This window comes from Centrocercus urophasianus, unplaced genomic scaffold, assembly GCF_019232065.1.
Source record: "Centrocercus urophasianus isolate 14NV4802_14NV808 unplaced genomic scaffold, USGS_Curo_1.0 seq_29, whole genome shotgun sequence".
Taxonomy (NCBI): domain Eukaryota; kingdom Metazoa; phylum Chordata; class Aves; order Galliformes; family Phasianidae; genus Centrocercus; species Centrocercus urophasianus.
This window is the reverse complement of record NW_024884855.1, coordinates 850,707-863,605: the sequence shown is the minus strand read 5'-3', so window position 1 is coordinate 863,605 and position 12,899 is coordinate 850,707. Positions and strand designations below refer to the sequence as shown.

General features: G+C 65.9%; 2 protein-coding genes across 6 annotated transcripts in view; one reads left to right on the top strand and one right to left on the bottom strand.

The window, feature by feature from the left end:
* Window positions 1-149: 149 nt before the first annotated feature.
* GLIS2 (GLIS family zinc finger 2) lies at window positions 150-2,165 on the top strand. Its single transcript, XM_042828008.1, is given in 6 exon segments — window positions 150-529; window positions 616-714; window positions 716-787; window positions 903-1,036; window positions 1,198-1,316; window positions 1,405-2,165. Coding segments are annotated over 6 exon segments (1,548 nt in total). The 5' UTR covers window positions 150-166.
* A 1,881-nt stretch (window positions 2,166-4,046) lies between these two features.
* LOC122165031 (mitochondrial import inner membrane translocase subunit TIM16-like) overlaps window positions 4,047-12,899 on the bottom strand; it is a 37,305-nt gene continuing 28,452 nt past the window's right edge. For 3 of the 5 annotated variants that reach the window (XM_042827604.1, XM_042827603.1, XM_042827605.1), the window contains 19 exons: window positions 11,160-11,214; window positions 11,027-11,084; window positions 10,802-10,947; window positions 9,748-9,843; window positions 8,907-9,026; window positions 8,698-8,833; window positions 8,438-8,613; window positions 8,240-8,348; window positions 8,058-8,144; window positions 7,815-7,957; window positions 7,482-7,586; window positions 7,294-7,379; window positions 7,056-7,197; window positions 6,868-6,957; window positions 6,682-6,798; window positions 6,478-6,613; window positions 6,312-6,403; window positions 6,159-6,245; window positions 5,983-6,087 (listed from right to left, as the gene is read on the bottom strand). In XM_042827604.1, the coding sequence (XP_042683538.1) occupies window positions 6,082-6,087; window positions 6,159-6,245; window positions 6,312-6,403; window positions 6,478-6,613; window positions 6,682-6,798; window positions 6,868-6,957; window positions 7,056-7,197; window positions 7,294-7,379; window positions 7,482-7,586; window positions 7,815-7,957; window positions 8,058-8,144; window positions 8,240-8,348; window positions 8,438-8,613; window positions 8,698-8,833; window positions 8,907-9,026; window positions 9,748-9,843; window positions 10,802-10,947; window positions 11,027-11,084; window positions 11,160-11,214 (1,987 nt within the window). In that variant the 3' untranslated portion in view covers window positions 5,983-6,081. Of the gene's footprint in view, window positions 4,204-4,659; window positions 4,726-5,014; window positions 5,155-5,367; window positions 5,453-5,752; window positions 5,839-5,982; window positions 6,088-6,158; window positions 6,246-6,311; window positions 6,404-6,477; window positions 6,614-6,681; window positions 6,799-6,867; window positions 6,958-7,055; window positions 7,198-7,293; window positions 7,380-7,481; window positions 7,587-7,814; window positions 7,958-8,057; window positions 8,145-8,239; window positions 8,349-8,437; window positions 8,614-8,697; window positions 8,834-8,906; window positions 9,027-9,747; window positions 9,844-10,801; window positions 10,948-11,026; window positions 11,085-11,159; window positions 11,215-12,899 lie in introns of those variants that run through there. The other 2 variants (XM_042827607.1, XM_042827606.1) reach the window with 2 other exon arrangements.

Sequence of the window (12,899 nt, the reverse complement as noted above, 5' to 3'; positions counted from 1 at the left end):
CAGCCGCGCCGGCCCCCCCCCCCGGCGCGTCCTGGCCCCCCCCCCCCCGGGGGGGGGGGGGGGGGGGGGAGGTGGGGGGGGGCATTGGGGGCTTTACGGCCGTGCGCCCCCCTCCCCCCCGTACCACCACGCACGCCTTTACAGCAGCACCCCCCCGCCCGGCGCCATGCATTCGCTGGACGAGCCGCTGGACCTCAAGCTGAGCATCTCCAAAGTGCGGAGCGCCCGAGAGAAACGGGAACGCGGCCCCCCCGGACCACGGCCCCGTGCCGTTCCCCCCTCCGCCGCCGCCCCCCCGCCGGTCGGGGAGAGCCGGGGCTCCGCGCGGGGGGGGCGGCGGGCAGGGCCGGGCCCCGGGCTGTTGGCACACTCCAAAGCGCTGGAGAAGCGCTTCCCGGCCCTCCCCGTCATGGACCTCAGCCTCTCGCCCCCCCCCGGCGTAGAGTCCCCGGGTGGGGGCAGCGCTTCGCTGTCCCCCGAGCGGCACAGTGACCCCCCCGTGCCCGCCCTCCCCCACGTGAGTACGGCCGCGCGTCCCCTCCCCCTCGGTGCCACCCCGTCGTCCCGGAGAGGAGCCGCACATCGGCCCTCACCCCGCGCCCCGTCCCGCCGTAGGATTTCCAGTCCCTGCGCTACATCGACGGCATCCCCGGCTCCTTCCAGTTCTTCCTGCCGCTGGGCGCGGGGGGGGCTCTGCACCTGCCCTCCTTCCTGCCCCCCCCCCAAGGACAAACGCCTTTCCCCGGAGCTGCCCCTCCCCAAGCAGCTCGTCTGCCGCTGGTCCAAGGTCAGGCGGGGGCATGAGGCCGGGAGGGGGTGGGCTGTGGGGCTGGTGGGGGAGGGGGGTGCGGGAGCTGGGGCGTCTCCGCTCCTCCCTCACCTCCAGCGTCCCCTTCCCGCAGTGCAACCAATTCTTCGACCTCCTGCAAGACCTCGTGGACCACGTCAATGACTTCCACGTCAAACCCGAGAAGGACGCGGGGTACTGCTGCCACTGGGAGGGCTGCGCCCGCCATGGCCGCGGCTTCAACGCCAGGTGGGTGCGGGGGGGGTGGGGGGCAGCAAGCCGTGCTGGGGCTGTGGGGGTGGATGGCAGTGGGCGATGGACGGCACCGAGCGGCGGCGTTGGGTGTCCCCATAGGGGCTGCAGGGAGGCTGTGGTGCCATTCTCGGCTCCCCCTGATGGTTCTGGCACAGGTACAAGATGCTGATCCACATCCGGACGCACACCAACGAGAAGCCGCACCGCTGCCCCACCTGCAACAAGAGCTTCTCTCGCCTGGAGAACCTGAAGATCCACAACCGCTCGCACACCGGTGAGCGCTCGGGGCGGGTTGGGAGGGGTGGGGATCACGGAGCTGCCCTCCGCGGGGGGCTCAGACGCAGCGCTGTGCCGTCCCGCAGGCGAGAAGCCCTACATCTGCCCCTACGAAGGCTGCAACAAACGCTACTCCAACTCCAGCGACCGCTTCAAGCACACCCGCACGCACTACGTGGAGAAGCCCTACTACTGCAAGATGCCGGGCTGCCACAAGCGCTACACGGACCCCAGCTCGCTCCGCAAGCACATCAAAGCCCACGGGCACTTCGTGTCCCACGAGCACCACGAGATGCTGAAGGCCCACGCGCCCCCCAAGGGCTCTGCGGACGCACCCTACGCCAACGGGGCGCAGCTCCTCCTGCCCAACCCCGCCGCCCTCTTTGCCCCCCACGCGCTGCCCGCTCTGCCCCTCCCGCTGGCTCCGGCCCCCCTCGACCTGAGCGCTCTGGGCTGTGGGGCCGGGGGTTCGCTGCCCGCCCTGCCCGGCCCCGCGCTGCCCCTCAACGGCCCGCTGAACTTGGCCAAGGGTCCGCTGCTGCCGTCGCCCTTCGCGGCCGGCGGCCTGGGGCTGCCCGTCATGTCGCTGCTGGCCGGCGGGGCGAAGGCTGAGGCCGACGAGGCCGAGGGGCGGAAGGGCGGCAAGGAGGGCCGCAAGGCGGGCGGCCGACGGACGGAGCCGGGCCGCCTGAGGGTCCCCCCCGAGAGCCTGGCGCTGCTGCCGGGGGCCGTGCTCGACCTCTCGACGGGGGTGGGTGCGGCAGGCAGCCCCCCCGAGGCGCTGCCGCCCGGCTGGGTGGTCATCCCGCCCGGCTCCCTGCTGCTCAAGCCGGCCGTGGTGAATTGAGGGCTGGGGAGGGGGGGGGGAGGCAGGCCGAGACCCTGGCGTCACCCCCAGCATCGCCCCAGGCCCCGGCTTGCGGCCACGTTAACCTTCACGAAAGAAGAACGGACTCTTCTGAGAATAGCAATAATCCCTCGGCGACCCCACGCTGCCGCCCCGGCTCTGGGGGGGTGCGCCTGGGGGCTCTGCCCCGCGCCGGGCAGCGGAGACGCCGCTATTTATTTATCGCCCAGACCCCCGCGCCGACGGAGCCCCGCTCGGGCTCTTCGCTCTCGCTGACTTGGCGTCTCCCTGCCCCGGGCCTCGGCCCCAACGGTGCCGGCGTGGGGACCCCCAGCTCCACGGCCGGGCCGCCCCGTGCCGCCACCCCGGCCACCCCCGTGACAAGGCACACGGCCGCGTGTGCCGCTCGCCGTGCCGGCTCCGCACCGGGGCAGAGCCACCGCGTTTAGCTACGTTCATACCTAAGCATGTACCGCAAGCGCACGCAGGCAGCGCGGGCAGGGCTGCGGGCAGCTGCGCGTCGGCACCGGGCGGCTCAGCGCTGCTCAGCTCTGCGCCCGCGTTTCCAGACGAGCCCCCGGAGCCGTGGGGCGACGCTGACGCAGGCTGGGCTCTGCGCTGCCGGACCCCATCCCGGCAAGAGGGAGAGGTTGGGCGCAGCTGGGTATGCGGGGTCCCGCTCAACGGCACCGAGAGGCAGGAGCCTCGGAGACGGGGGACGCCGCAGAGGTGCTCCAGGGCTCCATCCCTGCTCCCGCAGCCCGGACCCTCCTTTTCTGTGGGACCGCCCTCCAGCACGGGGCACAGCCGCCTCCCTCGCCCCGGTGCGCGCAGAAGGCCCGCCGTACCTCGCCCTGCCCACAGCTTTCTCTGAACCGAGGGTCTCCCTGACCCCGACCCGGCTGCAGGGCTCGGGAAGGGCCCCCGGCAGTACGCCCCGCGGGGAGCAGGTCTCCCCACGTCACTGTCCTCGGGCCGGGGTGCGGCGGCCGCCCGGCACTGCCACAGCATGGCATTTGCCATCGACCAGGCCTCCCCGGCCGGTGTACGTTTTCTTGTTCATTTGTTGGTTTGTTATTGCACATTCCAGGTCATCAGTATTTTAACGGTCTCTAAGTGCCTTTCTATTGTAGTTTCTGGGTTGTTTTTATTTTCCTCCTGTTGGGCTCCATCGCTGTTAGCATAGAGTTTAAGGACTACAGAAGCAAGAGATAAGCTAACGATTATAACACTATATTCCTCCATGGGAGAGGAAGTTTATTAAGAAAACAATAAAGTGAAGTTGAAGTAAGTTCCTGTTTCGGTCTGCAACCACTCTGCCCGCCTGCGCCCAGGGCCCAAGGGCAGCAAGGAGCCAGAGGTGGGGACAAAGCACTGAGCTCCTGCCAGGGAACAGAGGGGAAGTGGGTGACACGGCTGCCATCACCTCAGGGCTGAGGGCACAGCTGGCCCTGCCTGGCCTCCCGGGGGGAATGCAGTTGGGGACAGCCCTGCCGTGTCCCCACAAGGCTCCTCACCGCCGTGCCCGACCCAGCGCCCGCCCCGCTGCCCATCTGCACGCAGCTCCCTGCTCTCACGTGGTGCAGAGCCAGAGGCATGCGTGCAGTCAGGCTGCGAGCATCCAACCCCCACTAAAATAGCTCCTGCGGCCTCCCCGGGTGTGATTTGAGCCCTGGCTGCCCTGAGGCCAAGCTGGGGACGCCCTTCCTTCCCAGTGCCACCACCATCATCTGCAGGGCAGCACTCAGCCCGTGCCGGCCCCCTGCGCCTGGGTCAGGTTTCTGCACTGCACACCGACAGCCGGGGCACAGCACCAGGGCAGCAGCACGGCTGGGGCCATCCCCTGTCCCTCCCAGGGAGCAGAGCAGCCAGGCCAGGTGGTGGAGGACACGGCGTTTATTGGCCACCTATAACTTAAGGGAGAGGGAAACAGGGATACGAGTGACAGGAGTCACGTCTCGGCTTTCCAGCCTTTCTCCTTCTCGTCCTTGGCCTGGATGCGCAGCTCCTCGTCCAGCCGCTCCTTGGCTCTCACCACCTGCAGGACGAGGGGACGGGCTGATGCACAGGGCAGGGATGCACCCACACCTCCCTGCCCACCAGCACCGGGCTCTGAGTCCTTCAGCAGGACTCTGGAAGGGGTTCATCCATGCCAACTGCTAGTACTGCGGGTCCCTCAGCTCTGTGCTACCCCACAGGCATCCTCAAGTGCTGGAGGGCCTCCAGCATGATGAAGGGTGGGGATAAAACCTATCCCCAACCCTTTTCTGGCACCGTTCTGCTTGGTTGGTGCCAATAGCCACCATTCCCTCCCTCAACAGCCAGGAAGAGGCAGCAAAGCTCTCCCTTTGCGGCCCACTGATGGGTTCAGCCCAAGCAAGAAGCGGTACTGCCCCAAAACATCTGTTTCTGGAAGGTTCCTGCCCAATCAAAGGTAGCTAGATGGGCTGAGGGCAGAGCTGGGAGACTCCACAGCTCTCCTTCCTTTACTCACCTTGGACTGCAGGTAGAAGGAGCCTCCCACCGACTTGTCATTCACCTTGAATAAATGGTCGTAGTTCTGTCAAAGGAAAGCCTCCGTCAGGAGCTGCTCCCTGCATTCGCCCTCCCCAAATCCCAGTGGCCTCTGGCTCCTGGAGGTGAGGCTGCTTCACGCAGTGGTGACAGGTGCCTTTGGAGGAGCGCGTGCCCCTCTCCAGCAGCTCTGCTGGGCAAACCGTGCTGCAGCTGGAGCAGGGAGACCTCTCCCAGGATGAGCCATGCCCAAGGACTGTACCCACAGACTTCCAGGTGCCCCCACTACCCCGTGCCAGCTCTCCCCAGCCGCGCTGCTCTGAGGGAGCCTCTACCTTTTGGATCTCCTCCGGGTTGAGGTTGGAGACGTTGAGGATCTGCTGAGCTTCCTGGAGGCTGATGCCAATGATCCTGGAGGCGGCGGCGGACTGAGGCCTCTCTGAGCGGCCCCGTGCATCTGCTGCAGCTCGGCTCGCTGCCCGGGGACACCGTCAGTCCTCCACCCACACCCCCAGAATCCCCACAGCCACGGGGCTCCCAGGCAGGGCTGAGCCACCCAGCCCCATCCACGCCAGCTGCCCACTCATTCCACGGGGTCACCCAGCTCCCCTCCCGGCCCCGAGCCGGGGAGGTGGCAGCAGGAGGGAGGTGTCCCCTCCCTGCACGAGGGGCCGGGCTCAGCTCCTACCTGCGAACTCCTGGCGCAGCGCTCTCATGAAGGCCCGTCCGACCACCTGGGCCCCGACCAGGATAATCTGCGCCAGGTACTTGGCCTGCGGGGACCGGCCGGCTGTCACGGCCCCGCCCCACCGGAGCCCCACAGACATCCTGCCGCCCGCCGGGCCCCGTTCCCACCCGGCCGCGGCCCAGAACCGCCTCCGCCTCCCCTGGCGCCGCAGCTCCGCACCCGACCTCGTCCCACGTCCGCTATCCCCGGACCTTGATCCCCGCGCAGCTCCCCGAGCCATGACCCACCCCCTCCGGCCCCGTCACCCCGTCCCAGCCCCACCATCCCCTCCCCGAGCTCTGCGTCCCCGCTGGGGCCGCATAACGACCCCCAACCTGCCGCTCACCATCGTCCCCTCCGCCGCTTCCGCTCCCCGCGAGGACGCGGGGTCAGAGAGCGGAGGGCGCAGGGCGGAGCGTCGCCCTCCACCGGGCGACGGCGCCCCCTAGCGGCGGCGCTGAGAGGGGAGGTCCAGGCCGCGGGCACCGCGCACGCGCGCCAAAGAGGCGGAGAGCGGCCGCCATTTCCCCCCGCCCGTCCGTCTCCGTCCCGTCACACAAGCACAGGAGCCACGGGCGGGGTGCAGCAGCTTTAATGGCGGGGCCGGTGCCCTTGAGATGGCTCCTCTCCGGCGAGGCCCGGCGTCCGCGCGGTGCCGTGAGGTCCGCCTGCGGCCTAGTCCTGAGGAGGCCGGGCTCGGTGAGGCCCGAGCCCGGTCCTCGCGGCCTCCCCCTTATTCCCGCCTCGCTTACCCACTCGGCCTCATCCACGCCTTCGAAGGAGTCCTGCGGCAGCGGGTCGCGGCGGTTCCCCAGCCGGGCCACCATGGCGCTGAGGAGCTGCGGGAGAGCAGGGCCGTGGGTCGGGGCGTCACGGGGCTGCGGTCCCGCCGTCCCCACACTCACCTCCTCCTTCTTCTGCTCGTCCGTCTTCTCCCCCAGATACGCGGCCGCAGGGACAAACTTCCGTGCCGGTGCCTCCCTCGGGGCCTGGCTGACTGTGATGGCAGTGTGATGCGGGCCGGTCCCACAGCCGGGGGAGTCCCACGCCCGCGAGGCCCCGCGCACCCACCTGGCTCCATGCCGGCAGGACGGAGTTCAGCGCGGCCCTGCTGTCCCTCCGCTCCCCCCAGCCAGGCGCCGGCGCTCAGGGCCGGCTCCCACCACACGCGGGTCGGAGGGAAGATGTCCTCTTGGAAATACTCTTTCTGCAGGGCGCGGCACGGTGAGGACGGCCCGTCGCTTTGTCCCCCACGCGGCCGAGCCCGGTGACTACCTTGACGCGAGGCACGCGGAAAGCCACCGGCTCGAGGCTGCCCTGCCCCAGCCGCAGCGCCCGGGCGAACTCCACCTCCCGCACGTCGCACGCTGTCTTGCGCAGGAAGACGAAGCCCTGGAGGAGCAAATGTGTGAGCAGGCTGGGAGCAGGGCAGGCGGCACGGCCCCGGAGGGCCCCCCTCACCTTGTGGGGGTCGGTGGAGGTGAAGCTGTTGCACTCGAGGAAATAGGGTGGCTCGGGAGTCACCTCGTAGAGAAAGACTCTGGTGTCACCCTGGAACAGTGGAATGGGGCTGGTGTGAGGGCACGAGGACCCCATACTGTGGTGCCCTGTGTGAGGAGCCCCCTAGAAACAGACAAGCTCCATCTCACCTTGCCGGTGAGGAAGACAACACTGGTGTCCTCATCGTAGAAGGGCAGGAGTGTGGACGGGGCCATGTCGAGGCCGAGAACGGAGAGGGGCCCATCAGGCAGGGCCTGTGCACGGTACAGAAGGATCTTCCTCTCGCTGCGGCTGTGGGGGTGAGCAGGTGCAATGGCAGAACCCGGTGTGTCCCCATGGTGGGCACTGAGGAATGCCTCATCCCCTGGGGACCATGCCCACCCTCACCTGTCAAAGCCGGACACGAGGAGGAAATCGCCTCCGCACACCCAGACCACACGTGCCCCACGGCCTCCCTCAGGGCCGGGACCCTCCTGTAGGGGAGAAGGAGGGTGACTGGCAGCACGCCCTGCCCAGCAGCTGCCCATGGTGGGATCTGTCCCCCCCAGCTATCCCATCCTGCACTGTGGTCCCACCTGCTGGGGCTGGGGGCTGCACCGAGGCTCATAGAGCCGCAACCGGCCATCCTTGCTCACTGTCGCCAGCTTCCTCCCATCGGGGCTCCAGGCCAGGCTGAAGATCTGGGAGATGGAAGGTGCCTCTGTCATAGATCTGTTCCCCAGTGCTTGGCTGGCTTAGGGACTTGGTGGCCAGCTATGTTGCCTTTTGGTAGCCTGAAGTCACTCTCTCCCGGCACCATCTCAGCACCATAATTCAGGAGCCAGCTTCAAGCTGCCATCCAGCCGCACTGCAGTGTGGTAGCCTCGTATGTCTGAGTGCCGCGGCCCCCCTGTAATCCCTTCCCCTACCTGGTCCGTGTGTCCCTGCAGGCACAGCACCTCCTGCCCAGCACCCAGCTCCCAGATCCGCACCGTCATGTCGTAGGAAGAGGAGACGAGGAGGTCGGCTGCCACGGGGTGGAAGCGGATGGAGTAGATCTTCTCCGTGTGCCCTGGTGAGAAGAGCAGAGTGCCAGCACTGGGACAGGGACACCAGCAGACCCACCTGTCCTCACTGCCAGTTCTTGAGCTGTGTCCCTGCACCACGCTCACCTCTCAGCACGGCCTCAGGCTCCTGCAGTGTGTCCTGCAGCCCGCCCTCAGGCACCCGCCACAGCCGGATCTTGGCATCCTCCCCCGCTGCAGCACCAACACAGGCAGAGAGACACAGGCAGGGGGTGAGCAGCAACGCGGGGCACAACCACCCATGGCAGGGTGCTGGTGCCAGTGCGTACCGACTGCAAGGCGCCGTGGGTCAAAGGGGTCCCAGGAGAGGTCAGACACTGCTGCACCATTCTGGATGGTGGGCACAGCCATGTCGGGGAGACGGCCTGGTTTGGAGAGCTGATGGAAAGCAAAGCATCACCCGGGGCGTCAGGTGCCAACGCGCTGCTTGCAGTGATGGCACCAAGAGTTGCTCCTGACTACAGTACCTCAAGGACAGCGATCTGGCCACCAGCAGAGAGCAGTGGGAGGGCAACTCGCTGGTGGTTGGCGCAGAAGCCGTCGCTCTCGCCCGGTGTGGTGAGGCTCAGCCCCCGCAGGTTGGTGATGTGGGTGTCACGGTGCAGCACTGTGCCCTGTGTGTGCCGGAAGCGGGAGCTGGGCCCTGCGTGCGTGGATGCTGCTGAGTGCCACGGCTCCTCCGGCCACGTGGACCGGTGACGCCGAGCCCACCCTGCTGCCCGCTCACCCAAAATACTCTGCAGTGACTTCTGGCTGGGGCTGCTGATGAAGCCGCTGGAGGGGGCGGTGCTGGTGGAGAGTGAGGCGCCGGCGCTGCTCGGTGAGGTCAGCGAGCCGGAGGGCGAAGAGTAGCCACTGCCCTCCTACAGGAGACAGCGGTGGGCAGGAGGTGCCCCCCAGCTCCGCCAGCCCCGACCCCCTTTTCCTTGTGCTCACACTGCGCTCAGTATCCACAGGGCCGTCACTGGGCAGCTGGGTGCTGTGCACAGCGGCGATGAGCGGGGAACAGAAGGTCTGCGTGGGTCTCCGTGCTGGGTGCAGGCTCACCCTGCTCACCTGCCGAGCAGCAGCGCTGTGACCAGCAGGCATCGGCAGAGGAGAGCCTGCCGCAGCATCCCAGCTGCTGGCTGTGTCAGGGAGCTAGCTGGTTCATCCCCCACAAAACCTCCTTTTTCTCCCCCTGGTTTTGTAATCATCCCCACTGAAACCTGCTGCTTGTGGTGTCTGGCTTATGGGGGTGCTCCTGATTTGCAGGAGGCCTCTCTGGCTCACAGCTTTGGAATCCTTAAGTGGTTCCAATACACATTTATAGTGTCTCAGAATGTCTACATTTTTAAGGAAGGTGGAGGGGAATGCCTTTTCTTGATTAGATTTTTACTCTTCGCTGCACCTAGATGGAAATTAGAGCTCAGCTGACTGCAGAAGAGCATTACAGAGCAGTTTCTTCCTGGAAAACCATTTTAAACTGGGTGGGAGCAGATGAGATCTCCTGAAGCTGCGTCTGCATTCAAAGCCAACTGCTGCAGCCAAGGTGCAGGGCTGTGCGTCTCGTCCTCAAACGCTTTTCCCACTCCACAGTCAGGAGGGGGCACACAGCCCGTGTGCTCTGCCACCCCAAAAACTCCTTGGCTTTTGGCAAACGTGCGATTTGTGTAAATCTCCACTCCCCTTCCATGCATGTCCTGGCCCCGTCCCAAGGCCGTGCAGTGGCTGTGCCAGCGCTGTGCCCAGCCCCAGGTGCCGCCACCCACAGGGACTCCTCCTGGCTGCCACTCACCTGCTGACTGTCCCCTGCCCACCAGGACTGAGCATCTGTGGCCGGCAGCATCCCAGCACAGTCAGGGAACAGATCCTCGTGGAATTCCTGGTTGGACTGCAGGAGAGGGAATGGCAAGACCGGTGTACTGAGCTGCTGTGCTTGCCTGCACATGGTGGGACGTGAGCTGCTGCTCCGCCTGCAGTCCCTTGCTGTCACTGAGCACTGGTGGCTCCACGTAGGAGACCCCTGGGCACCCTGGTGGTGCAGAACCTCAGCCCCAGAGCTGCATGCTGGAGCCTGTAGGTGTCAGATGCTGCTTGGCTTTGGGCTGTGCTGGGCACCCTGGGAGCATCCAAGTTCTGAAATGCAGCCCCCAGCTGCTGGCCTGCGGCTCCTGGCATTGCAGCTTTGAGCACCAGCCTCTGCTACCCAACACCAGCACCAGATTTCAGTTCCCAGCCGAAAGACTTCAGCATGTAGCGCCCAGGTTTCATCCCCCACAGGTTTCTCTCACCTTAGCCTGGAAACCTGAGTCTCCCCTTATCCCCACCACACCTGGCTGCTCTCCATTCCCCAGCAAGTGAATGGTGAGGTAGTACCCATGAGATCGCACCAGGCACCCCACCATTGTGCCACCCATGGGGTGAGGGCAAGGGGATGAGTTGGGGGCTCCAGAGTGAGTGGTGGCTGTCTCCATTTCCCCAGGGGCTGAGCCCTGCCTGTGGCAGTGTCCCTGTGGGGGCAGAGCCCTGGTCCACCCCAGCCCGTGGCTGCCCTGCAGCAGTGCTTATGCTCTGTTTCTTTTTTTAAACGTGGGTTTTTCCATAATAGTGTCTGTTTACTGAAAAGGGCATTTTCTTAAGCTGCCACCCTGTTTTTTTTTTTTTCTGTCATTCAGAAAAACGTTTCAGGGGAATGATGCCAATGGAAGGAAAAACCTGAGCACACTGGGAGCACCTTTGCCCTGCATGCTGTGGTGAGTGACAGGGAAAGCACCAGGGCACGAGGACGTGGGGTCACAGGGACCAAGCTTGGAGCTGAGGCTCTGTCTGATGGCCCCACACGCGCTCACCTTGCGAGGCACAATGTAGCTGACAGGGACAAGGAAGGTGTCGGTGAGCTGCAGGACGCGGAGCACCTCGCACGCCATGACATCCAGGGCCAGGCGGGGAATGGTGGCCAGGCCCCGTGTGTGTCCCTCCATCAGGCACTGAGTGACTGCGGACAGGCAGGACAGCCTTGGGGTGGGGCAGGAGTGGGGGTCGAAGCACCCCAGTGTAGGATGCGTTCTGTTTACCTTGGGTGAGGGCAGGCTGAGCCGATGCCGCCTCCAAGCAGTACAGGAGGCTTTCTCCCTGGCAGAGATGAGGAGTGCAGTGTAAGCAGGGTGTAGGATCACACTGCTGCGTCCCGCCGCCCCGGCTCCTTACCTTCCCCGCCAGCACCAGCAGCCCCGTGTCGGCGTCATACAGCGGGATCACGGCCCTACAAGGAAAGGAAGGTGCTGAGCACTGCGGGATGGGGCTCAGCATCTGCCCTGGCATGCGGCAGCACCCCGATAAAGGCAGGGCTGGATCCTGCCCTCTTGACCTGTTCCCCCATGGCACCCCAAGCCCAGTCCCATTTTCCTGGTGGTGCCAGCAAAGTACTGGGCAGGGTCCAACCGTGCCCATGGCAGCAGGGAGTGCTGGGTGCCCTGGGTCTGGCACATGGGAACGGCCCTTGGCATCTCCCCCATTTACAGCTTCCCACGCTACAGCCCTGCCACGCTCAGCCCCACTGTGACAGCTTTATGGCAGCAAGACCTTGGCGGCAGCCCACAGTTCCTGAAGTGTACCAGTGTGTGGCACGGCACTGAGGGCACGGGGCATGCAGGTGCCACCATGGATGAGGGAACCCGGGGCCCACCCGGCCCTGCAGGCACAGCTCTGGGCTGCCCCGGCCAGCTTGGCCAGGCTGGGGTGGGTACGGAGCCACGGGGTGCAGCCTGCACACCACACACCTCACTGGCACACGCTGCCCCACCAGTCCTGTGGTTGGGGCTGCCAGCTGGGCTGGCTGGCTGCAGTGTGCCTCATCCCTGTCCTTGTCCCTGTCCCACCCTGCACCCGGGGGATGCTTGGTGGCCGGAGGGGACATGGAGCACTGAACCCCTTCTCTTCCTTCTCCACGATATGGGTGTGGAGGAGAAAACTCCAGAGGCAAATTTCAGGAGAACAAAGGGACAATATATTACTTTCGGGTTGACATTTTTGTGGTTGTGCCGGCTGGGGGAAGGGAGCACGTGCGGTGCCGGGATTTTACACGGATCGACTTTGAGGAAACATAGCCAAACAAAGGCTGCCCGGCCCCGCAGCCCTGCACCACGGCGGGTTCCATGGCAGGGACAGCGCGGGGCAGCAAGCTGACATCAGGGGAAGCCCCAGCCAGCATGGCGCAACCCCAGCCCGTGTCCGTTGGCACGACGTGGACAAACAATGCCGAGTGGCTGCGGCAGGCACGGGGATCGCTGTCGTCAGCCCTGCACTGCCACCACCACCAGGGGCAAAGGCTGGGACAAGGGCAGCTCCGCTGCTGGGACGTCTCGGGGTGGTGAACGTTATCCTGCGGTGCTCAGTGCAGCACTGCTGTCACATGGGCTTCGCCCTTCAACGACGCGCGCAGCCCCCATCCCTACTGCACAACGGCACTCTGCCCCAAAGCACTCTGATCCCTGGCTGGGCAGGTAACAGGGTAATGGGGTAGCATGGCACTAGGGGTACTGGAGACACTGGAACACAGGAAGCTGGGATTCCCAGCGGCCATGGAGCAACTGGGTCCCATACTTGGGTGACGGGTCAGCTAGGGCATGCTGAACAGGGGTTGCTGGGATGCCCAGCCCTGATGCTACAGGGCTGTCAGGGTCTGGAGGTGCTTGGAGCACACGGGTGCCGCACAGGGGGAGATGCCCGTACCCACACCGGTACCCGTACCCACACCCGGGGTGCCGGCGGGTCCCTGGGGTCCCCCCACACCGGGCCCCAGGTGCGCAGGAGGCGGAGCCTACTTGGAAGCCCCGCCCCGCCCCTCGCCCCCTGGTCCTCACAGCCAATAGGAAGGCGGCGGGAGTGCTGGCCCCGCCCCCCAGCGCCATACCACGCCCCTCGTCCTAAAAGCCGCCCCCCGGGCCC